Here is a 23,447-nt window from a genome sequence, read left to right as displayed (position 1 = left end):
AATCCGCCAGTGTGTATACCCTCTTGGATATTTTACAGAATCAAAACTCTTCCATTATGTTGCCGTTTCTATATTTATTTTAGCCCGTTGACTACGCCGTGACCCATATATAAAATGAACGAACGTAAGCAACCATAACTAGCAACCTGTATTTGTATAAAATACAGTATTACATAAAAAAATGAATACATAGTATGAAAGTAACAAGTAAAACAAACGAACGTTCTCTATATTAATGTATATCAATTCAGAAATCTTGTCTCGGTAAAAAAAAAAGCACAAACTTTCACAACTGTTATAAATCAAAAACACTCTTTAGAAACAGGATAATATGAAGCCCAGGATAAACTTTGTCATAATTATATAGCCGTTAGGTGTGGCTATAAAATTTAATTAACTACCTACTCATTCGCTACTGTATCTTTCACGCAACATATACTGATAGCAGCCCACGAATATATACTAGACACTTTTAACCCACGCATAAATGAACTGATATGTGATCTTAATCATGAATTCTTCTGGAGAAACACATTAGTCACTTTGAAACTTTCGTGTAGCATAGCGTAGTCTTTTTTTTTATATATTATTTATTTGAATATATTTGCTACATCTGGGAAAACCAGCTCATGAGAACACCGGTTTGAGAGTAAGAGACGTTCTTACCAAATACACAGTTGGAGTGAACTCTGTATTTCGGTCTAGGTTTTTGCAAACTGTTTACCGCGTGTATATCACACATCCCTACCAAACACGTGCCTTTGGAATAGCTGGAGCAGTCCAACAAACCGGAATCTCGGCTCTTAAATTTCAGTTCGATTTGTTTAGGAGCAAATTCACATTGGGCTATCTGCTGTGTCAACTGCGGGGAATCGAACTCATGCTTATAAGTTGTAAGTCCTACCCCTGTTCCACTAGGGGACTTGGTTTGGTTTGTTTGGAAATTCGTGCAAAGCTACACGAGAGCTATCTGCGCTAGCCGTCCCTAATTTAGCAGTGAAAGACTAGAGGGAAGGTAGTTAGTCATCACCACCCACCGCCAACTCTTGGGCTACTCTTTTACCAACGAATAGTGGGATTGACCGTTATAATATAACGCTCCCATGGCTGAAAGGGCGAGCAAGTTTGGAGGGATGGGGATTCGAACCCGCAAACAGCAGATTGCGAATCGAGCGCCCTAACCATCAGGCCATGCCAGGCCAACTACAGGGTTCCTAGGTCGAATTCGTTTTTGTTTATTTAGTTATTAGGCAGCTGAAAAATAAGTCCCCAATTTTTAAAATTTAAAACCGCACTATAGAAACGTTCTGTAGTTGTCTGTTTGGCCCTATATTCTAAAACCTATGTTTCGTTTCTTAAAATTTGTGACCCAAACAAGTAGATGAAATCATGTTGCGTCTTTGAGCTGTTGTACATACCATACACCTCGATTAATATCCAAAATCGTATGTCTGTACTTGTGATTTATCGCAGTAGGGACTTAGTAGCTACTTGTATACTTTGAAGAGTTAACAAATGCCGGTTAACAAATGCTTTTCTATACTTAAGAAATTTATTAATGTACAAGATTCACTTAGACAGCGTTGGCTTTTAAAAATTGTGTCCATTCGTGTTGATAAAAATTATTTGTGTGCTAAATATAAACAAAAAAGAAAGGGGAAAGACAAAATAGCATTCTATTTTTGTCTGGTGCTTGAACTTCTATGTCATACTTTTTTCTTAGTGGTATACGAGAAAGATTGAGCATACTTTGTATAAACATAATTAAAGAAGCATAGAACACATAGCTGTATATATTAAAAGTATAGGTGTTCATCATAGCTGTATATATTAAAAGTATAGGTGTTCATCATAGCTGTATATATTAAAAGTATAGGTGTTCATCATAGCTGTATATATTAAAAGTATAGGTGTTCATCATAGCTGTATATATTAAAAGTATGGGAGTTCATCATAGATGTAGACATCAAAAAGCATGGGTGATCATCATAGCTGTAGATATTAAAAGTATGGGTGTTTATCATAGCTGTAGATATTAAACGTATAGGTGTTCGCAGCTAGTATCATTGAATGTGTGATGCGAAATCCCTCCTGTATGTGTGTATGTAAGCCTTATCTCTGGTATAAACGTGGGTCGGAACACGAAACCCACACCCAGTTCTATGCGAGAATACGTGTCTTTTAGGACGGTTGCTAGATGTGAAATCATAACCTGATTTATTATTTGAGTAGCAAAACGAGTAACAACTGTTACAATTTTTATATATAGAATTTGTTTTTCGATGAGAAAACTATTAAATTTAGCAGTAGGTTTGTTTTTTGTTTTGCCATTGATTTCACAGTAAAGATTAGTAACGCAGATTACTAAAAAATAAAGAATTTTATTAGCAAGTGTATAAATATGTGTGCCAGCTGGTGTTTACTTTATCCAAACTTTTATTAACTAAAGAGCTAAGATGTTCTGTTCGCGTTTGTTTTTCAGACTGACTTAGTTGTTTTTCAAGTGTTCTAGTTCTGAACGAAGTAAATTCCAAGTGTCATCAGTATTGTTTCCGGTGTATGAATGTATAACTTCAACCAGCTCAAGTACAGTAGGCGTACACTTACTTCGTTTTGAAATAGAATTGCTATGGCAACTTTGTCCGGGAACATCGAGAGGTGGAAGCGGAAGAAAGCTGAAGATCAGCACACATTACCCGGTAAGTAACATATGGACAACAATGGACCACCTGATTTGTAAAGGTTATTCTAGCACACCTAGCCTTGAAAAAAAAAGAAAGAAAAAAAAAGACCTTAAATTCATATTTAAAGTGCTGGTCTCCACTAGTATCGACGGTAATTTATACCATAAGTCAACCACCCTGTTAGAAAAACAACACTATCTTAAATGGAGTCTAGACTGTCTATTTCAAATCTTAAACTTGTGTCCTTTCTGGTTAATTTCTTCAGAATGCAGAACAAAGAAATCAGAGGCCTTGATCTAACCAATATCCAAATAATCTTGTAAACTCAATAAGAATCATCTCATATTCTTCTTTTCTCGAGAAAAAAATCCATCTTAACTTACCTATTTAAGATAACCCTTCCATTCTCAGAATCATCCTAGTAATCCTCCTCTAAACCATTTCCTATAAGTCAATATCTTTCTTAGGTAAGGAGACCATGTCTATAAACAGTATTCCAAGTGATGCTTTACTAGTAGGTTGGTAGAGCATTGACTTCCTTATCGGAATATTTTTTATCCAGTAGTACTGCGGACTATTTATGTGATATGTTACATAACTGTGATATATGTGTTAAACAGTATCAAGACAGACTACCTACTTTCCAGAATGAACGGGATTTATAATTTAGAATAAATTGAGAAGAAAATAGCTTAGTGGTTAGGGTACTTGATTCGCAATATGCGGTCGCGTATTCGAATTCTGTCAACGAATATGCTCGCTTTTCAGCTGTGGAAAGCGTTATAATGTCCTGGTCAATCCTACTATTCGTTAGTATAGAGTAGTCCAGGAACTAGCGTTGTAATGTGACAGTCAATCCCACTATTCGTTGGTATATATTAGCCTAAGAGTTGGCGATTAGTGGTGTTGACTACCTGCTTGCTACTAAATTAGGGTCGGCTAGTGCAGAGAGCCCTCGAGTAGCTTTGCGCAAAATTTAAGAAATTAACAAAAAGGAAAAGACATCACTACAACTTTCCTCAACAGTGGATAAGAAAAAAGAGGATAAACACCAAGAATAAGCATGAAGAAAAACATACAGCCATGATGCCCTATATCAGATGTCTCTCTCTGAAAACATATATATATAGGTTCTGTAAACAAAATATAGTCAGAGCAGTATTCAGAAGTCATAATGCAATACCATCGTAATTAATACACACAGAACTATCTAACGATTCAATAGAGAGGGGAAACATTAATTATAACTTACCAGCTGAATTTGGATTCTGATACACTGGAGAAAACAAACGGCCAATAAATTTAATATTCAAGTGCATAATATACATACAAGACTAACTGATAACGTACGTAATTTAGGGCATTTTAGTTGCTGATGTATTATCGATGGTTCTTGGGCAGTTTTACCTAATGGCGTGCGTCTTTTCTCCAGGTAGCCTTCCCTAACCTAGTAGTGAAAGACTATAGAGAAGACGGCTAGTCAACACCACCCACTGCCAACTATTTTATCAACAAATAGTGAGATTGACCATCATATCATGACGCCCCCTCGGCTGAAAGGGCGACCATGTTCGGCGACTGGGATTCAAACCCGCAACCGGCAGATAGCGAATGAAATGCCCTAACCACCAGGTCATGCAAGACCCAACCTAGAATATAAATCAACAAAACCCAGGTACTCCTCTTTAAAAAAATTCAAAGAGTTAGTTAATGCACATTCCAATGGACGAAGACCCAATCATGTGGAAAATGCATTAGACTGTCTATTAAGAAAACCCAAGATCGAATTTTTGGAACGTAGGAAAACTAATAAATGTCCAAATATTTATTTAAAAAGATAATATATATATATATATATATATATATATATTTCCTAATTAATAATTAGACTTAAGTGATCTTATTAACCATGATAACAATTGTTATTCGATCGCCACAGCCTTACCGTAAGTACATATATTAAACCTAACCTAACCATGATAACAACTGTTATTCGATCGCCACAGCCTTACCGTAAGTACATATATTAAACCTAACCTAACCATGATAACAACTGTTATTCGATCGCCACACCCTTACCGTAAGTACATATGTTAAACCTAACCTAACCATGACAACAACTGGTATTCGATCACCACAACCTTATCTAAAGTACAGTGACTTGTTGCCGTCTCAGCTTGCAATCATTAAACTTTCAAATGAGACTTTATATGTAGAAACTGAAAAAAAAAACGACTGATGTTACGTAAGTAAGTTAGATTTTCAAAGAAAATTAGAATATTCTCAATTGCATAAGTATTCAAACCCCTTGCTACGGCAACCCTAAAGCAGTTCAGGCTCAAAAGATTAGTTTGAAATGTCACAAAATTAGTGTAATAGTCTCTGCCTGTGTGTAATCAAAGTGGTTTAACTTGACTTCAGAGTAAACGCATCTGCCCAAGCCACAACTCACATAGTGATACGACAAACCAACCATGAAGACTAAGTGGTAGAGAAGCACGGATCAGGAGAAAGTTACCAGAATATTTCAAAGTCACTGATTATCCCTTTGATTACAGTGAAGTCCATCATTAAGAAGTGGAATGTGCGTCATACCACCAAGTTACTACCCAGATCAGACCGCCCTTCCAAACTAAGCAGCCAGGAAGCAAGAAACTGGATAAGGATGCCACTGTGAAGCCAACAATGACTTTGAAAGATTTGCAAAGTTTCATGTCTGAGATGGGAGTCAGCGTTCATACATCGACAATATCCCGGTCCCTACACAAAGCTGGCCTGTATGGGCGAGTGGTAAGAAAGAAGCCATTACTGAAAAAGAATCATCTTAAATCTCGAATGCAGTTTGCAACGAAGCATGTAATTGATACTGCTAACATGTGGTAGAAGGTTTGGTCGTTAGACAAGACAAAAAATTGAGCTTTTTGGTCTAAATTAAAGCGTTACATCTGGAACAAGCCCAACACAGCACATCACATCACCCAGTCAACATCATTCCAACTGTTAAGTGTGGTGGTGGCAGCATCATGTTATGGGGATGCTTCACATCAGCAGGTACGGGGAATCTTGTCAAGATTGAGGGGACGATAGATGGTGCAAAGTACAGGCGAATCCTAGAGGAAAACCTGCTAGAGTCAGACAATAATCTAAAACTGGCTCGAAAATTAACATTTCAGTAGGACAATGACCCGAAGCACAAGGCCAACTGGAGTGGTTTCAAAAGAAGAAATTGGATGTCCTGGAGTGACTTTTTCTAAGTCCTGACTTGAATCCAATGAAAAATTTATGGCGAGACTTGAAGATTGCAGTCCTTCAACGATCCCCAACGAACTTGTCAGAATTGAAGCAATTTTTTCAGGAAGAATGGGCAAAAATTACATCACCCCATTGTGCAAAGCTGGCAGAGACCTGTCGTGGTAGAGACCTTGCTTCCACCAAGTATTGATTAATGGGCTGAATACTTATGCAATCAGCAAATTTCAATTTATATATTTTCTTTGTAGGTTTTGCTGACATTTAACCTTCTTCACACATAACAATGTTAAGTTTGATCATTAGAGTTTTGAATAAAAACAAATTCATTAATAAACAATGTTTACATTATTTGTATTTCATCAAAAGGTAACATTATTGGTAGGGGTTGAATACTTTTGCAAGACACTGTGTGTTAAACCTAACTTAACCATGATAATAACTGGTATTCGGTCGCCATAACCTTACCGTAAGTACATATATTAAACCTAACTTAACCATGATTACAACTGATATTCGATCGCCACAACCCAACCTTAATATAATTTTAATTCTATCTACACTTTACTCATTGTATGTAAATAAAAATCAATAATCTTTAGCATCAAGGTCCGTGATATTATTGACTAATGCTTAAGTAACTGTGACATCTCAGAGATTGACTGTAATCGTACAATAATCATAAGCGACATCTTAAACCAAAGACAAAATTTTAAAATCATCATCATTCTGCTATAGGTAGAAGGTTTGACAATTATAAACCGCAGGAAGGACATTTTTATCGCATCATACAAGACTGTAGAAAGATATTGTTACCACGAGGTTGTTATAAGAGTTTAATAGCGGTTTGTTATCTTTTGATGTATTATTACTGTTATTAGATAGATCTACAAATCAATGTTTTATGTTTTATTGTAGACGAACGAGTTTATTCCTGCTGTTCTAGCTTTCCTCCGCTTGGAGATGATCTTTCTCTGCGTCCTCCTCCTCTTCCACAGACGTCATGTCCACTCAACAACAATCATCCTTCCCCCCTCCCACCCTCGGAAGAACTACCTGCCTTTCCTTCGTCTATGAGTTCAACGTGTGCTTCGCAATCAATTCCTACAACTTTTCGTCCTCAGTCTCTAACGGTAAGACAGTCATTAGAGCGATTCGTTAGGATGTTTGTAATTAAACGTATAGTAAATTATTTTAGGCTCCGTTAGTTGAGGCACTTGAGAATACCGAGCAGGAGAAAAATGATTGTTTTTGTTTCTTTAAGTCAAGCACAAAGCTACACAATGGGCTATCTGTGCTCTGCCCATCACGGATATGGAAACCCGGTTTCTACCGTTATAAGTCAGCAGACATGCCGCTGTACCACTGAGGTGGAGGGGACAATTGATTGTAACATGGCCGGTACTAATGGCACCGGTCAGTTAAAGGTGGTGAAAAAATGGTGCCTAACAATGGAAAATAGAAGACGCCATTCTAAAAGTGAAACTAATGAAAATGGCACCGGTAATAATGTAATGCAAGAGACGGCATTCTAAAAGTGAAACTAATGAAAATGGCACCAGTAATAATGTAATGCAGGAGACGGCATTCTAAAAGTGAAACTAATGAAAATGGCACCGGTAATAATGTAATGCAGGAGACGGCATTTTAAAAGTGAAACTAATGAAAATGGCACCGGTAATAATGTAATGCAGGAGAATTTATGTTGTAAAAACCATAAACATACAATTGTGTTGTTGTTTTTCTTTATTATTGAGAAAACATTTCCGGTACCTTACCCCCCCCCCCTCATTCACACACACACATAGATCCGATTAAAATGTGTTTCAATGCATGATAGCTAAAAGCATTAAAGAACATATAAAACGATATTGTTTTTTTAGTCCTTAGAGCTTTCAACGGAAAAGGAATACTCGTTGAAAAAGAACTAAAGAAACCGGATAAACCGAGCGACTTCTGAAAGTAGAACACAAATTATTCTTTTGAGCTAAATAGTATTATACTGAATCGGTAATGGAAAATTTCTTAGTTCATTACTTTTAGCCTGCGCGGCGCATTTACTTTTGTTCCAAATGTTGTTATTCATTCAGTAGATTTCTGAGGCCATTGAAAAAAAAAACGCTAGACATTTAAGAAGAGACAAAGTAATTTCAACGTATGGTGTGACTTCTGAAAGACAAAAGCTATTCAAACGTAGAAGGTCGTCTAAGTCGTGAATCCCCATGGATATTTACTTTCACACATGTTAAGTTAGTGTTAGTTTTTAACAGGATATCACACCAAGTTCATACGATGGATTTTCTCTCACGTTATCACGTGGGCGGCATTCTTCGTGTCTTTCTGACGTAATCAAAACATTGATCGATTACGTGAATGGTGTTTTTAGTTGTCTTTTTACTCACCACGGGGAATCTATACAGGATTTGAAAAATATGTAGCACTCGTGCTTTTTTTCCCCAACTAATTATTTAATAAAGAAGCTTGAACGAAGTTTTTATCTAATTAATTTATGTTCAGCGTTAATTCGTTCACGCTAAGTAAATAGAATGTTACTTTATTGTCTTCATAGTTTAATGAGCCAAAATTGAGATTATGTTATACATGTGCATTGTTTTTGTTTTTTTTTTAATTTCCCGCAAAGCTACACGAGGGCTATCTGCGCTAGCCGTCCCTAATTTAGCAGTGTAATACTAGAGGGAAGGCAGCTAGTCATCACCACCCACCGCCAACTCTTGGGTTACTCTTTTACCAACGTATAGTGGGATTGATCGTCACATTATAACGCCCCCACAGCTGAAAGGGCGAGCATATTTGGTGGGACGGGGATTCGAACTCGCGACCCTCAGATTGCGAGTCGAGCGTCTTATCCATCTGGCCATGCCGGGCGTATGGAGAAAGAGACATTTAATGAGCAAAAATTGAGATTATGTTATAGATAAGAGATATAAAAACACTTTTTAGCCATATTTTCCTCAGAAAATTTCCTGAACTGTCATACATGATATCAGTTCCAACTTTTAGATTTTATAAATGAAAGAAAGAAAAATAAACGTCTACCAGCTCACAAAATTAGACAGTAGTATCATACGACAAGTCCGTCAGTGAAAGATCCGTTTTGCATATGAGCTTGTGATGAATATTTGTTGTTAATTTCTTGTGTAGGTTGTTTAAATATTGTGGGTTGATTCGTGGGAGGTTTATATATATATTGTAAGTTGTTCCCTGAGGCTATATTACAGTTCTGTACATTGATCAGGAACGATTACCTGCCCACGCTCTGTGTCTACAAAAATGAAAGCAACTCTTTACGCGTTGTACTGACATGAATATGAGTGTGTGTGTCTATGATATATAATAAATTGTATCCAAGGGACTGTATTTTCAAACGAGTTTTCAATATTAGACACATTGAATGTGAATACATTCCGCTTCATGTATATCAGCATTTCTCAAAGTGTGGGGCGCAATGCAATGATCTCTTGAATGAGAGGGGGGGGGGGGACGAGCGATTAGGGTAGGGTCAATAGTGCAATAATGCAATATTAAGCATTTTTTATATATATTAATGAAAATAATAAGTAATTACTACAACACTTATAACATTTTAATGTGTATCCGTGCGTTACATTTCGTCACTTAACTCACAGTCATTGTTTGCGTAACACAAAAATATTAATTTTCTGGAGGGCATGCCCCCAGACCTCTCTAGATTGAGCTCTCTTTGGTAGCACGGGAGCTGCTAAAAGTAGCTCCTTATACATTGAATTTCTCATTGTAAAATTTGCATGTCTAGCCAAACACCCCCACTTTGAAACTCCTTCCTACACCATTGCAACGTGTTATGTAGATATTGGGACGAACACAAGTTTTATGATGTGTATTACTATTTACATACAAAGCCCGATCGATAAGTATTCTTTACGATCAGGCGTAAAACCACTGAAAATATAGCATTTTTTTTTCAATCAAGTTACAGAATGTCATTAAAAAACTGTCACGTAGCTGTAACTGCTTGACAATAAAATGGAATCTACTTCTGAAACTATTTAGATATCAATCACTGAACGCAGAATAAACAAACTATACACCAGAGTTTCCCAAACTTTTGTCATCCGTGCCCCCCCTTTTAACAAATACGGTGTTTTGTGCGCCCCCATTTAAACCATTTAATTGTATGGTGATGTTTTTTCCCTCAAACACTCATACGCAAGCACACTGATATATTATACAATGTTTTTTCTCACTTAAGTTTAGTTATATACATATTTTAAAAAGCCGGGTGAATATGTACATATATATAGAAGAGTGGTTCCTAACCTTTTCTATCCCAGTACCCCTCTCGCCATCAGGTAAAGCAGTCATTACCCCAACTTCAAAAGTCCGAAGTTTGAAAAAAAAACCCACAAAAAAACCAAACTTCAGAGTATTCAATAAGCCTCAGGATTACAACTGTAGGAAATTCTTCCAAAGTTGAAAAGGAGTTCAAACTTTTAAAAGTGGGAAAAAAAACAATACTTCACAGTCAAAACATGTTTTTTATTATGTTCAACTGTGTCAACACAAGGCTTTATCAAAAAATACAAAATAATAAGCAAAAAGAGGCCGAACATAAGTAAGTGATAATGATATTTTAACTACCATACACCTCAGTTCAAATCATTCAGTGGGAAGGGTGTAACTGCTTCTTTTGGAACTAGACGACTAATTCTCGGTACTGTAACAGACGGAGTATGTCTTGGGTCTCCATTCACTTCCAGTTTTATTCGCTCTTTGGTCTTGATGGCGATAAGTGCTGAAAACCTGGTTTCACATCCATATGTGTCTGAAAAGGGAACCAAAACTTTCATTCCCCTTGATACCGGAACTGGATACTCTCGGCAAATTTGTATCCAAAACATGAATGGTTCAGTGTTACCGAATTCAGCCCTTAAAATGGTGTCCTCTCTCTGAGACAAAAATTCCGTTTTTTCTCCGACGTCATTATCGAACAGAACATCGTCTCCCACAAAGAAAGGTCTTAAAATTCAACTCAGGGTTTGAAGCCCGTGTCAAGTGAGTTGCATCACACGTCACGCTTATGCATTGTGTTATCCATCGGTACACTTTAGGTGGGAAAACGCTTCCAGTTGACTTTCTGGAGGTCTTCCACAACGTCGTGAAGATAATAAATCACATTCGTAGGAACTCTCTGAATTTGAGAATCTTCAAGGTTATGTGTGAATAACTCGGAGCTGACTTGTTGGTTCTCCTTTATCTTGCAGGAGTGCGCTACTTGTCCCGTGGTTAAGTCTTAAATCACGTTTTGGAGCTAAAAGATCAGATTGCAATGTTTATTGAAAAAGGCCATACAGAAAAGGAAAAAGAGTTTCTCGGAAAGTTGCAAGACAACCAGTTTTTCTTGAAATTGGCGTATCTTGCAGACAGTAGTGGCGCTACAGGGGAGCAAGGGAGGCATTTGCCCACCCAAGAAAACACGTTTGCACGTGCATTGCTGTTTTACGGGTTTTGTTTTCCTTATGTGTTAGAAGACAACCAGATATATCCTACAATAATAGGTATTCCCTTTAACCCTACTTTTTGTACTAACGGTACTGCTGCACTAAATAATTATTTGATTAATTAAATATTATTCGAAAGAACATTATTCTTCAATCTACTTTTCCCCCTCCCAAAAAATATTGTTAAATATGCTAGAATGGTCAAAACTTTCTGATTCTTTCCAAGGTCTGTGAATACTTTGATGCATCAAAACTCAGTGCAAAGTACTTTTTAAAACCCAAAGTTGGCTCAATGTAATTTAGCACGCTAAAATCTATGGGAATGAATAACGAGTCCCTTTAAAATTACACGGGAGTATAAGATGGCTTGCCCAATAAAATGTTAGCTTGTTCCTCTTGCAGATTTTTTCTGTTATGTCAACTCTCCGAATTTATCGCTTCAGGGTGAGTTGACACACATGCTCAGGGCCCAAGATACAATGTCTGGCTTCCCTCGAAAACTACGGATATGTGAAAACATAGCGATTGTTGGCGATATCATTATATTTCCTGAAAGTTCCGTTCATAAAACAATCTCTGATGAGCCCAAAATATCCATACATAAAGATGTGTTCAGAATTGTTTGGTTGGTGTTTTATTGTTTCTAGGTAAATAGATAGACTTGTAGTAGTATGTATGAATCAGTATAAAATGCATAATATATTATATATGTAATCTGCAAGTGTACATGTTTGTGCTTGTTTATAACTATGGTGAGTATAAGTGCCAGTGAGCACCGATTTTTGTGAATCATAAAGAAGTGCTTATAAATGATTAATACTTTCAATAAATTATAGAAAAAATTAGCACAAAATTTAATCTCAGAGCACCTATTTTTAAAAATGTTCTTGAGGGCATTCCCCCAGACCCTCCTAACACTGGTATGCTTTTCATGGCAAAATGTGCTTTGCACACTATTCTGAGTTGTCCAACCAATCCAAAATTGCTTCCTCCACCCCTGATATTCATGCTATTCCATACAAAGACACACTGGTCAAGTCACCGCAATGGGCATTTATGGACCATTGAAATGGGCATTTGGAACCATCATCCTTGTACACTAGATGGCTTATTGAAGGCATGCAATGATGAAGGAAGATTATGACAGACATACAAGGGAGAATTTTGCAGTAGAAACTATACTGCAAGATTATTGTCAAGTTGCACAGTCATCAAGTAAAACATGACTGAACTTGACAACATAAATGGTAACGATGTAATGATGCGCCAAAAACTTTATAATATAGTGTATTCAAATTCCCTATAGTCCCTAACCTTTTCGAATTTGAAGGAATCTAGACAGTAGTTTGTAACGTTCTTTATGTTGATCATTTACTTTATGGTGTAGTTTTTCATCTGTCAAGTGTGTCTGGGGTTATGTGAAAATACTTTCTATGTGTACAGTTCAAAAGTATGTGGTTATCACTGAACTGTAAACAAGTAAAATTGGATAATGTTTAAAAGTTAAACCTTTTCTAATGTTTTATGAACTGTTTTTAAAATTTTAATTTAGATATTTTGTTTTATTTGGTAGAGGAAGTTTTTGGCATGATCTTGTGATGTCTAAAAATTTCTTAGAGACTTGGGGAAAGAAATGTTGCAAGCGTATAAAAACATCAGAGAGTTTATTAATTAGTCAATTGGCTAGTTAATCAGTTATTTATATAATGAGTTCGTTACAGTGTTTTCGATCGATACTGAGTTAGAAATTATGTTAATCAGCCAGTTTTGAGATTGTGTTATAGATAGGAGATTAAATTTAACAAATAAGTGACTGTTTAGCTTTATTTGTGAGTATTGGTGGGCTTATAGAACTGTAATAGAAAAGTAAAATACTTTTCATTAAGTGGACTGGAATTTGCATCATTTCCCCAAATAATAAAAAATAACCTGTCCAATGAAAGAAATAATTACCACTAACCTACTTTGGAAGTTGTGTTAATACTTGTTTTTCAGATGAAACATGTTCATATCGAAATTAATGTCTACGATAACATGTAAGAACACTCAAACTAAATCATGATATACGAAATATTAAATAAAGATAAGTACTTAAATAACTCGAGGAGAGGAGGGATGCCTACTGTGTAACAATATTTCAGCAAGGGATTACACTTACCAATACTACAAGTATCAAACAAATTAGAAAATGTAACTCTTTGCTTGTAGACACAAATTTATGATTTAAGAAATAATAATAAATAAAACTACAGTTATATTATAGCAATCATTAGTGTAAACTAGATCCAAGATTGTATTGTTCTTATGAGTTAATGTTAATTACAAAGCTGCGCATTGGACTATCTTCGTTTTGCCCATTGTAGAGATTGAACTTGAATTTTTAGTACACCATATTTCTAACACTAAGGTAGTATCTATCTGACATACTAAATGAAAACTAAAACTAGTTTTAAGAACGATTTTCTCTGGATTATCTGTAATAATAATGTTTTCAACATGACTTCAAAATACAAGAATTGTTAAAGTTTCATAAAATATTTCATCATGATGTCATTTTTTTACGTTTTTAGTGTATTTTTCAATATTTTAGGGACTATCTAATTTGAATACATGAAATGACAGAATAAAATAAAAAAGCCATTGCATGTGCAGTGTTTACATGTATATTTTCTTTCCTTTTGAGGTTCTTCATAGTTTTAACTTTATTTGATATTTAGTTATTGAACAATGTATTTTATCTACATGTCTCGAAAAGTATTAAAAACAATTTATTCCACTCATATAAAAAATAGAACATTTCATGTAGGATCACATGTTTATAATTTTTCAGACGACTTACAATAGTGGCTCAATTTGTGAGTTCATCAACCCTCAACCAGGCAGCCAGATGTCCTCTGGGTCATGTTCCAATGCAGACTCTTTGTTCTATTCTAATTACTATCCTGAAGAGGTACTGGGTAAGCTAAACTTCAAGATGATGACCTATCCCGTGGGAGGAAGAATTCCTTCTGCACAAGAGGCTGAAGTTGACCATTTAACAGAGCTCTTAGTTCAGAGTATGGAAAACTCAGGAGATCCCGAGTTTTTTGGTCAGTTTATAAAATTATTTGTGATTTCTTAGTTGATTGGGTCATTTTATTTCCTGTAATAAATACTAAACTTTGTGCAATATAGGTTTCTTACAGATCAACCCCCTACTAGCACAGTGGTATGCCTGTGGACTTACAACGCCATAAACCTGGTTTCGATACCCGTGGTGGGCAGAGCACAGATAGCCCATTGTATAGTTTTGTACTTAATTTCAAACAAACTTACGGATCTAAGGATTCATTCTGGATATAATGATATAATATAGTTATAAAAATAAACTGAGGCCTGTATGAAGAATGTTTGAAAGGGGGTTCTAATTTATGAGATCAAAAGCCAACACATACTATGCTGGGAGCAATCAGTATGCAAAGCATGCTAATACTATGGGTGTCTGGGGGCATACCCCACAGAAAATTTGTAAAAAATAGATGTTATGAGATTAAATCTAGAAGCAATTTTGCATGAAATATAGCTTAAACAATTGCATTGTCCAAGTATAAATACGCGTCGAAAAATTATTATTTAGATCTAGACTGCGTAATTTAGCGATAAATAGCTTATAGTGGCTATTTTTAAAGTGAAATTATCACAGACTGTATTATAATAAGAAAGCAGAGAAGAATAATTATTCTTATCAATTTGTCCGAAAGTAATTGAACCAGCTTGTGTGGACTTTGATGAAAAAAATACAATTATTTAAAGTACTGGCTAAACTGTGATAACCAATAGTGTAAACGAACATTTGTATATACATTTGACTTGTTTTGATATATTATTTTAAAACAAGTGGACCCTGTTGATATCTGTTTATTGTTGAAGTTTATCGCTAACAGGTCACAGACACATACTGTAAAAAATTCGGTCTACAAAACCTGGCAGTAGCAATGGGGCTTCGGAATTCCAATTACAAAGTTGCAACAGAAGCCATTGCATGCGACTGTTTCAAGCAAAAAAAAAAAAAAAGCTAATGTTTCATCAGAGGAACACAGACTATATAGAGAACGTTAAATACCATAAACAGCTGTGCTATAACTATATGAGCATAATTGTTTTACATCACAAAAATAGGGGGTTCGGTCGAACCCTTCCTGTGTTTTTGCGTGAAACAGTGAAAGGTAGATAAGATGTTAAATGAATATCCCTGTTGTTTGGAAGTCTATAGATATGTCATTGTCATAGAATTGCCTGAGGTTTATTTGTCATGAAAATCCTTTATTTGCTAAATTTACTAAAATTGATTAAAATTAAATTAAGTATAGGTGATTTCTAAGAGCTAAGTTTATTTTGTTTTAGCACAAAGCTACACAATCTGTGCTTTTGCCCACCACAGGGGATCAAACCCGGGGTTTTAGCTTTGTAATTCCGTGATCTCACCATGTACCCATAGTAGTTCAAGAGCTGTTAAATTGAACTTGTTGGCATGCTCATCATCTTCCAAAAGGTTGATTTTCGAGCAGAAATACGTTATTGAAGGTAGGTCGCAGCAGAGAATGGCACAAAAGCAAAATACTTGTCAAAGAAAACAACAGAAAAAAAGAACGTCTATACATCAAAATTAGGATCTCTGCACAAAATAGAAACTTGGGAATGGCAATTAGCAATGTATGGATTATTTAACTACTCAAAATATCAGCCAATCACAAATGTTCTTCACAAAACCAACCAATCAGGAAACACCTCCACTCAACCAATGAAGATAATTGTGTACAAGAGGTCTACAAAATCACAAGCCTGAAGAAGATCCATGTACTGAAATATACTCTAACAAAAATAAAGAAAACCTTCCAGCATGGTGTCCATTTTTACCACATCTCAAGTCAATCAAGACCAATGCCTTCATCACTAAATGAAGGCTACAGTCACAAAAGAGAACCTTCCAACACAAAAGCCACTGCATTGAAAATTAGCATCTCTCATTGCACTGTTAACAAGTAATAAACAAGGAGTTAAACCTAACAAAAGTTCACAACTTCCAGTCACACTCTAGAATCAATGACTGATTTTATGAGAATGACAACAGCAGAAATTGGAATCAAAACAATCCTACTTGACCTGTCAGGTCCCCTAATATGGATTTAATAGACTTTTGTGTTTTTGATCTGCTTAAGTGTGCACTTGGAGATCTTACATATAAGACAGTTATCTGCTTAGAGAAAGCTGCATAAGAGAAGAGTGGATCATTGACTTAACTATTCTCTGAAGAAGTCTAATCTCCTAGAGACATTACTGCAGATCAGTTTTTAAGAATCAGGGAAAGCAGATAAAGCAAGATTTCAGAGAAAAATATGTTTTTCACTAGTAGTATGATGATGGGACCCAACATTTCCAAAAAGTACAAATAACTTTCTGATTGCAGTTCTTGTAATTCTCTTATGGTGATTGATGAATAATATTGAACTAATTTTAAGACCTTCTGATCAAAAGGAAGCTAAACATATAGACTGACAGAACCAAAATACTTTTCAAAGTAACTTATAAAGGATGGAGTGAACATGCTTATCCAAATTAACCTTCAACTAGCTTTGTCAATATACTATGAAGGTTCTCACATTAGCATGGCATCATTTTTTTTAACTATTTGATTTTGGAAATATATATTTGTATTTAATGGTTTTTACTCTGAAGTATGTATTTTAATTATTTCCCTCTAGGTATGTGTTATAAATGTGGTGATAAAGTACTGGGTGAAGGGAATGGCTGTACTGCTATGGACCACATTTATCATATAAATTGTTTCACTTGTTATGTTTGTGGTAAGTAATACTTCTACACTTTGCAGGATTCAAGTTTATGTGATGCATCTAGCTTTTATCTAAAATGAGCTTCCTTTGTTGTTTATTTAAAGTTGGACCATTCAACTTAATCCCATTGGGTGACAGTAATAAGTTCAATGGGTGTAATCAAAACTTTGAATTTCATCACAATTATAAAAAAAAACTGTTGATAAACTATATTCAAAATAAATGCTATAAATTTAATGGATAAGATTAATTCAAGATATGTAAAATTTTCAGGATGCTATGTTAAAGATGGCTGTTTTCTGACACAGAATTATTTGAAAATGACCTGAAATAAAAGACAGTGAAATATTTCAAATTTTATAGTGACTTGTCCTATACAGCAATGGACACTATGTTAAACCATGCCCTCTAGCAGAGGGTTGTACTTTTAAACAGAGATTTAAAAAAAATGAGACAGCAATATTTATCAACCCAAAAATATGACTATGAAGCACACAGTTCTGGATTCCCTTCAAGATTTATGAAGTTCTAAGTTTCCTTTAAAGAGATATCAGTTAATTATAACAAACTAAAAATATTTAGTTTATGTAATATATAGTTAGCATCTCAAAAGGAGTTACCATATGAATACCCATGATTTTTACACTTTCTCACAGAACTTTGTACTTAATAATTTTTTAGGAAACTGGGTCCTGAATATCCCAAAATACGAACATAGTGTATGGTTTATTGTATTCTTATGACAACTAATTTCTAATATTAATCAATATAAAGCTTAGAACATTACTAAAGTTTGAGAGTATAAGGTTATTAAGCAACAAATGTAATCCATTTCCTAGCAATAATTATAATATTTATATTACTTGATAAAAATGTAATAGCATTTTGATAGAATTAGTAGGATTGTTGTAATATATCCAGTTGTAAAGATGAATTACTAAATAAAATTTCTACTATTGCATCAAACATTTTTACATTTGTAAGTGTAGTTATTTTCATTTTTTACAGGTCAAGAATTACAAGGAAAATCATTTTATGCAATGGATGAAAAACAATATTGTGAAGAAGACTATTTTGTAAGTTCAAATAACTTAAAAACATGACAAATATGTTCTGTACGATTTTTTTTTCTTTTCTGCCAGATATTAAATACATAAATGGTGATTTTATTAAATTAAGGTGAAAATTAAAGACTTATTTTCAGGTTCATATTGGTTTTATTATTCAAGTAATCTTTACTATTTGCATTACAACTGAATTTTGGTTTAAATTCTATATTAATATGCATATAAAATTATTTACTGAATTAAAAGTATTTTATATTCTAATAATATTTTAGTTAGCACATAAATATATTGTTTTGTTTTTTTTCTGAAGAATTCTCTTGAAAAATGTTGTGTTTGCCAAAACCCTATTCTTCACAAGGTTTGTTGTCTTTTTCTTTTTAATTTGAAAATTAAAACTAGCATAAATAATTTCTGTAACACAAATTTAAAATATTAATGATGTACATTGTTTTTATACTTTGCACTATTATTTTTCCAAATCTTTGCTTGGTTTTGGAATATTCTTGAATTTTTTGTATGTTTAAAAACTAATATCATTTATTTGGGAATAGAAGAAAAAGAATATTTAAGTATTTTACAACCATAATATTTTCATATTTGTCACAAGTTAAATTTCTTATTGGTTACTGTCTTATATGGACATGTAAACTTTTCTTATAACAATTCTCAAAGTTGTCCTAGTTTCCTGTTTATACAAAATTTCTTAAAGTATTTTGAGTAATTGCATCATAAAACAATGTAAATAAAATAAAACAAAATAGCAATCCTAAAAACAGTAAAGCTATACTTCTGTAGACAAAATATTTGGGAGATATACTTACATTGTGTTCATTTAGCCCAACTTTTTAAGTGGTATATGTCTTACATTTGTATAGATCTTACAAGCTATGGGAAAACCTTATCATCCTGCATGTTTCAAATGTATTGTCTGTTGGAAATGTCTAGATGGCATTCCATTCACAGTTGATGCCACTAATCAAATTCACTGCATTGATGACTTTCACAAGTAAGTAATTTTATGATTTTTATAAATAAGTAATAACACGATTCTCACAAGTGTGTAGTGTTTGACTTTTTGCTGTGTTATACGATAAAACAATATCTTTTTTTTGTTTTTTAATTATAACTTTTCCTTATTTTTGATCAGTTTTGTTATATGTAGGCCATAAGACAGTCTTCATTTTTATTTTTTTACTTGTATAGTAATACTGAGTTATTAAAATGAACAACCTGCTAGGTGATGATTAGGCAATATTTTGAACCTTTTTTAGGAACCATTATAAAGTCTATTGAATACTAAAAAGTAATAACTTTTTTATGTATTATGTACAGTGAAATGTGTACAATAACAATTTTTTATATATTAGAAAGTTCATTCAAATTTATTCTATAGTCATCATACAAAAAAACTGAAAATTTTGAAGAATAGTTGAAAAGCAAATAAAGTGTATAAATTTTTCACAATTTACTTAGTAATTTAGCTTCAGATGAAACATTGGAGCTCCATCTGAGAATTAATAAATATATTAACTCTAGATTGTTCTTTGCAAAGTTATCATCCCATTTAACATAAATCTCATAAAATATTGGGTTTATAAACAATAAACATGAACACCACATATACCCAACATAAACTGACATTTTAGCTATTCCATTACATATATATTTTGCAATAGATATAAATTTAAAAATTCAGGGAAGATAGCATTATTCTCTTGTTTTAAGCATTTTTCTCAGGTTATAGAGATGCCTCAGGAAAACAGTGATAATCATTGATTTAGAGTTACTTTTGTTTCACATCAATGCTTATAGTAAAGAGATTACTCAGTAATTCAATCTGATTTTGTTGAACATAAATCGTTAACTCATTTGATCACCAACTCCTCTTCCCAAACATTTTTCTTGACTATGGAATTGCAAACACACACTTCATTGTAGATGGTTGTACCAAACCACCAATATAAAATGTATTAAACCTTATAATTTTTTGGATAATACTAGTATTGTTCAGGAGTTTATATACTTACGTTTTTTGAACACTTTATTAACAATTTGGAAGATGTACACTAATTTGAAGTTTATTTAAAAAAAATTACCATTGCTGAAGAATGAATGCCAATTTTATGGTTTCAGCACTGTTGGAAGACAAATTGTGTGTACTAATAAGCCACTGACAGGATCGTTTTGTTCCCAGTGATTTTTATACCTATATTATCTACATTATTACAGAAAGTTTGCTCCTCGATGCTATGTTTGTAAGCAACCTATAATGCCTGAGCCAGGCCATCAAGAAATCATTAGAGTTGTTGCTTTAGATAAAAGTTTCCATGTAAATTGCTACAGATGTGAGGTAAGTTGTGCTGTGTTCTCATCCAGATATTATACTTTTCTTTAATAAAGCTATCCATTTATGAAATTAGTATTTACCTTGAAGAACATATAACATAATAAGTGGCACAATATTTATCTATATATAAGAATGATAACTTTCTAGATAATAACTATAAATATAAAGTGATGTATTAAAAACACTGGATTTTGAATCTTCCAGCTATATTGAGATAACTTAATATTTTTACATGTTAAAATAATCTCAAGCAGTAAGGGAATTTCTTTAAACTAAACTGAAAATTTGTATATTTTTTAAGGACTGCAGCATGTTGCTGTCATCAGAATCTGAGGGTCGTAGTTGTTATCCTTTGGGTGATCATATCTTGTGTCAAAACTGCAATGGTGAACGTTTTCAGTCTTCAAGTTCATGAACTACAACAAATTTCTAACCTTCTGTAAGATATGTGACTTGCATTCCTGTAAACAGTTTGATGAAACTAATGAAGTTGCTGCCAGTCTTTGCCCATTGAACTTTTGCTGCTATTAACCACTTTGTTTTGTTCTAGTCCATGTGCTTAATTAGGGTTGCATTCACTAGATTATAGAAGTACTGAATGGTCACTGTGCAGTGCTGTTCAACAGAAACTTGAATAAAGCTTTTCTAAGTTTATTTCTATGAACATAAATAGTCTGGTAAGTTTATATTTTATAATTAAAAGAAAACAGCTCTTTTGAAACCTTTTTTTAAATATTATTGTATATTAAACCAAATAGATATTTTCGTGGCAAATTTCTGTGAGTGTTTATTATAATGTTATTTTTTGAAAGAATCTATGCTCTTTATTCTGAAGATTAAAGCAATGGTTGAACTTGTGTGATAATTGGTAGTCTTTAAATCTAAATTGAACTATACGAAACATGTGGCAGCACTAGATCTACAACTTTAGAACTCCTTTCTTTTCTTGAAATGCAAAAATTAGATAGCATACATTATGAATCAATGGTATTTACTCTTAGTGTATTCTGAAGTAAATTAAACAAACAATTTGTTACTAATGCATTTTACACTAGAATTTCATTTAGGGAATGTTTTAATGTATTTTTCTTGTGCTAGTTTGTGTTGTAACTTGTATTGACAATTATTTACTTTTTACAATACATGACTAGCTTGTATTTCTTTTAAATATTTTGGACAACCTCATTTTTTATGTGATTCTTGACTGCATAAAATAGTAAAAACTTCATTGATTTTAGAACCATGAAAAGATAATATACTAGAGTTCATGTGCACTGATCTGAACTGAAAGATGGAACGACCATTTGAGAAAAACGTTACATGATGTTATTGATTATAAAAAAAACAAAAACTCATAATAACCAGTAGAGGGGGATGTTTCACATAGTTCAGTATAATAATATATATCTTGAAAGCTATTTTTGATTGCATCTTATTATATATATTAAATATAATCATATATATATATGTTTAAAAGGTCATTAAAGTAGTGGAGGGTATATGTATATATATCTTCCCTCACTGTTAAAGATACAGGAGACCTGTCCTGCCAAGATTAGCATCTGATGCTTAGACACATGAAAAACTCAAGCAAAGCAAAATAATTACTTTTTTCAACTGTATTAAACGTCCTTATGAATACATACCCAGTAACTCAACAGTCTGAGGGCTTATTATGCTAAAAATCAGGTTTTGGTACCTTTAGTGGGCAGAGCAAAGATAGCCCATTGTATAGCTTTGCGCTTAACAACAAACATACAAACAAAATCCTAATGAGTGGCTCATTTTCTACTTTAGAAATACACTTTTGTATTCATAATATGTAAATAATGTAGTGTTTAAATATAAAATTCAAATTTTATGTAGTAAATAATATGATAATATATTTTAGAAAATCAAGACAAAATAAAACACATTCCATAAATCATTATAATGATACAATATTTCGTTCTCAAGTCTCTTCTTCACAACCTAAAATTTAGGCACACTGTTAATAGGTTTGACACTATCAGCATAATCTTCAGTTACCATGTTGCTGTTTATGAAACACAGTTTTGTCAACTGAAAATTCCCAACTATTTAGACAGAAACGTTAAAAAAGAAGAAGAGAGAAGTAAATACTGAAACTGAAATTTAAGTGTAATAAGTAGGGTGAAATTCTGAAGTGACTCAAAAACGTACACATATGCTGAATATATAAATAAAGAATTATATTTCTCATTTTCCAGGGAGCAGCAAGTGCCACTTAACCGCTCCTACAGACCCTCTTGCTTGTATACAAAAATCTAGAGTAAAATAAAATACCTAAACGTTAGGCTAAAGGTACGTTCGCTCGCTAATAAGTTTATATGCATATAACAACCAATAATTAGGAATCGCCAATATCTGTATAATGTTTACATATAACATTTTTAAACGCGACATTCTTGATCTAATCTCTAAGGGATTTTAAAGAAATGTATTGTTTAAAAATCTATTAGGCCTCAAACTGATATCTTATGATAAATGTAAATTAACATATATATCTATAATTATTCAAACTGTAAATGTTCTATGGTTTCAAAATGAAAATAAATCATGAGAAAATCATTTCATGGATTATTTATGCAGACATCTGAGTAAGCAGGCAGTTTTGAAAGGAAAGTATTGTATGATTTAAGCCTTACTTGTGTAAAAAAGTCTAGTGTAATAAAATATCTAAAAGTTAGGCTTGTTTGTTTGTTTGTTTTTGAATTTCGCGCAAAGCTACACGAGGGCTATCTGCGCTAGCC

The 23,447-nt window shown here is 33.5% G+C and overlaps 1 protein-coding gene across 6 annotated transcripts in view; it reads left to right on the top strand.

The window, feature by feature from the left end:
- The window catches only part of LOC106471968 (lipoma-preferred partner homolog), a 64,183-nt gene extending 40,802 nt beyond the window's left edge, over positions 1-23,381 (top strand). For 3 of the 6 annotated variants that reach the window (XM_022400575.1, XM_022400578.1, XM_022400577.1), the window contains exons 2-10: positions 2,483-2,699; positions 6,852-7,066; positions 14,262-14,520; positions 17,173-17,274; positions 18,271-18,338; positions 18,640-18,687; positions 19,205-19,335; positions 20,559-20,679; positions 20,978-23,381. In XM_022400575.1, coding sequence (XP_022256283.1) covers positions 2,630-2,699; positions 6,852-7,066; positions 14,262-14,520; positions 17,173-17,274; positions 18,271-18,338; positions 18,640-18,687; positions 19,205-19,335; positions 20,559-20,679; positions 20,978-21,091 — 1,128 coding nt within the window. In that variant the 5' untranslated portion in view covers positions 2,483-2,629 and the 3' untranslated portion in view covers positions 21,092-23,381. The other 3 variants (XM_022400576.1, XM_013932596.2, XM_022400579.1) reach the window with 3 other exon arrangements.
- The last annotated feature ends 66 nt before the right edge of the window (positions 23,382-23,447 follow it).

Source organism: Limulus polyphemus, unplaced genomic scaffold (genome assembly GCF_000517525.1).
Source record: "Limulus polyphemus unplaced genomic scaffold, Limulus_polyphemus-2.1.2 Scaffold4994, whole genome shotgun sequence".
Taxonomy (NCBI): Eukaryota; Metazoa; Arthropoda; class Merostomata; order Xiphosura; family Limulidae; genus Limulus; species Limulus polyphemus.
Note: the sequence above shows the minus strand (reverse complement) of the source record. Positions and strands in the feature narration are given on the sequence as shown.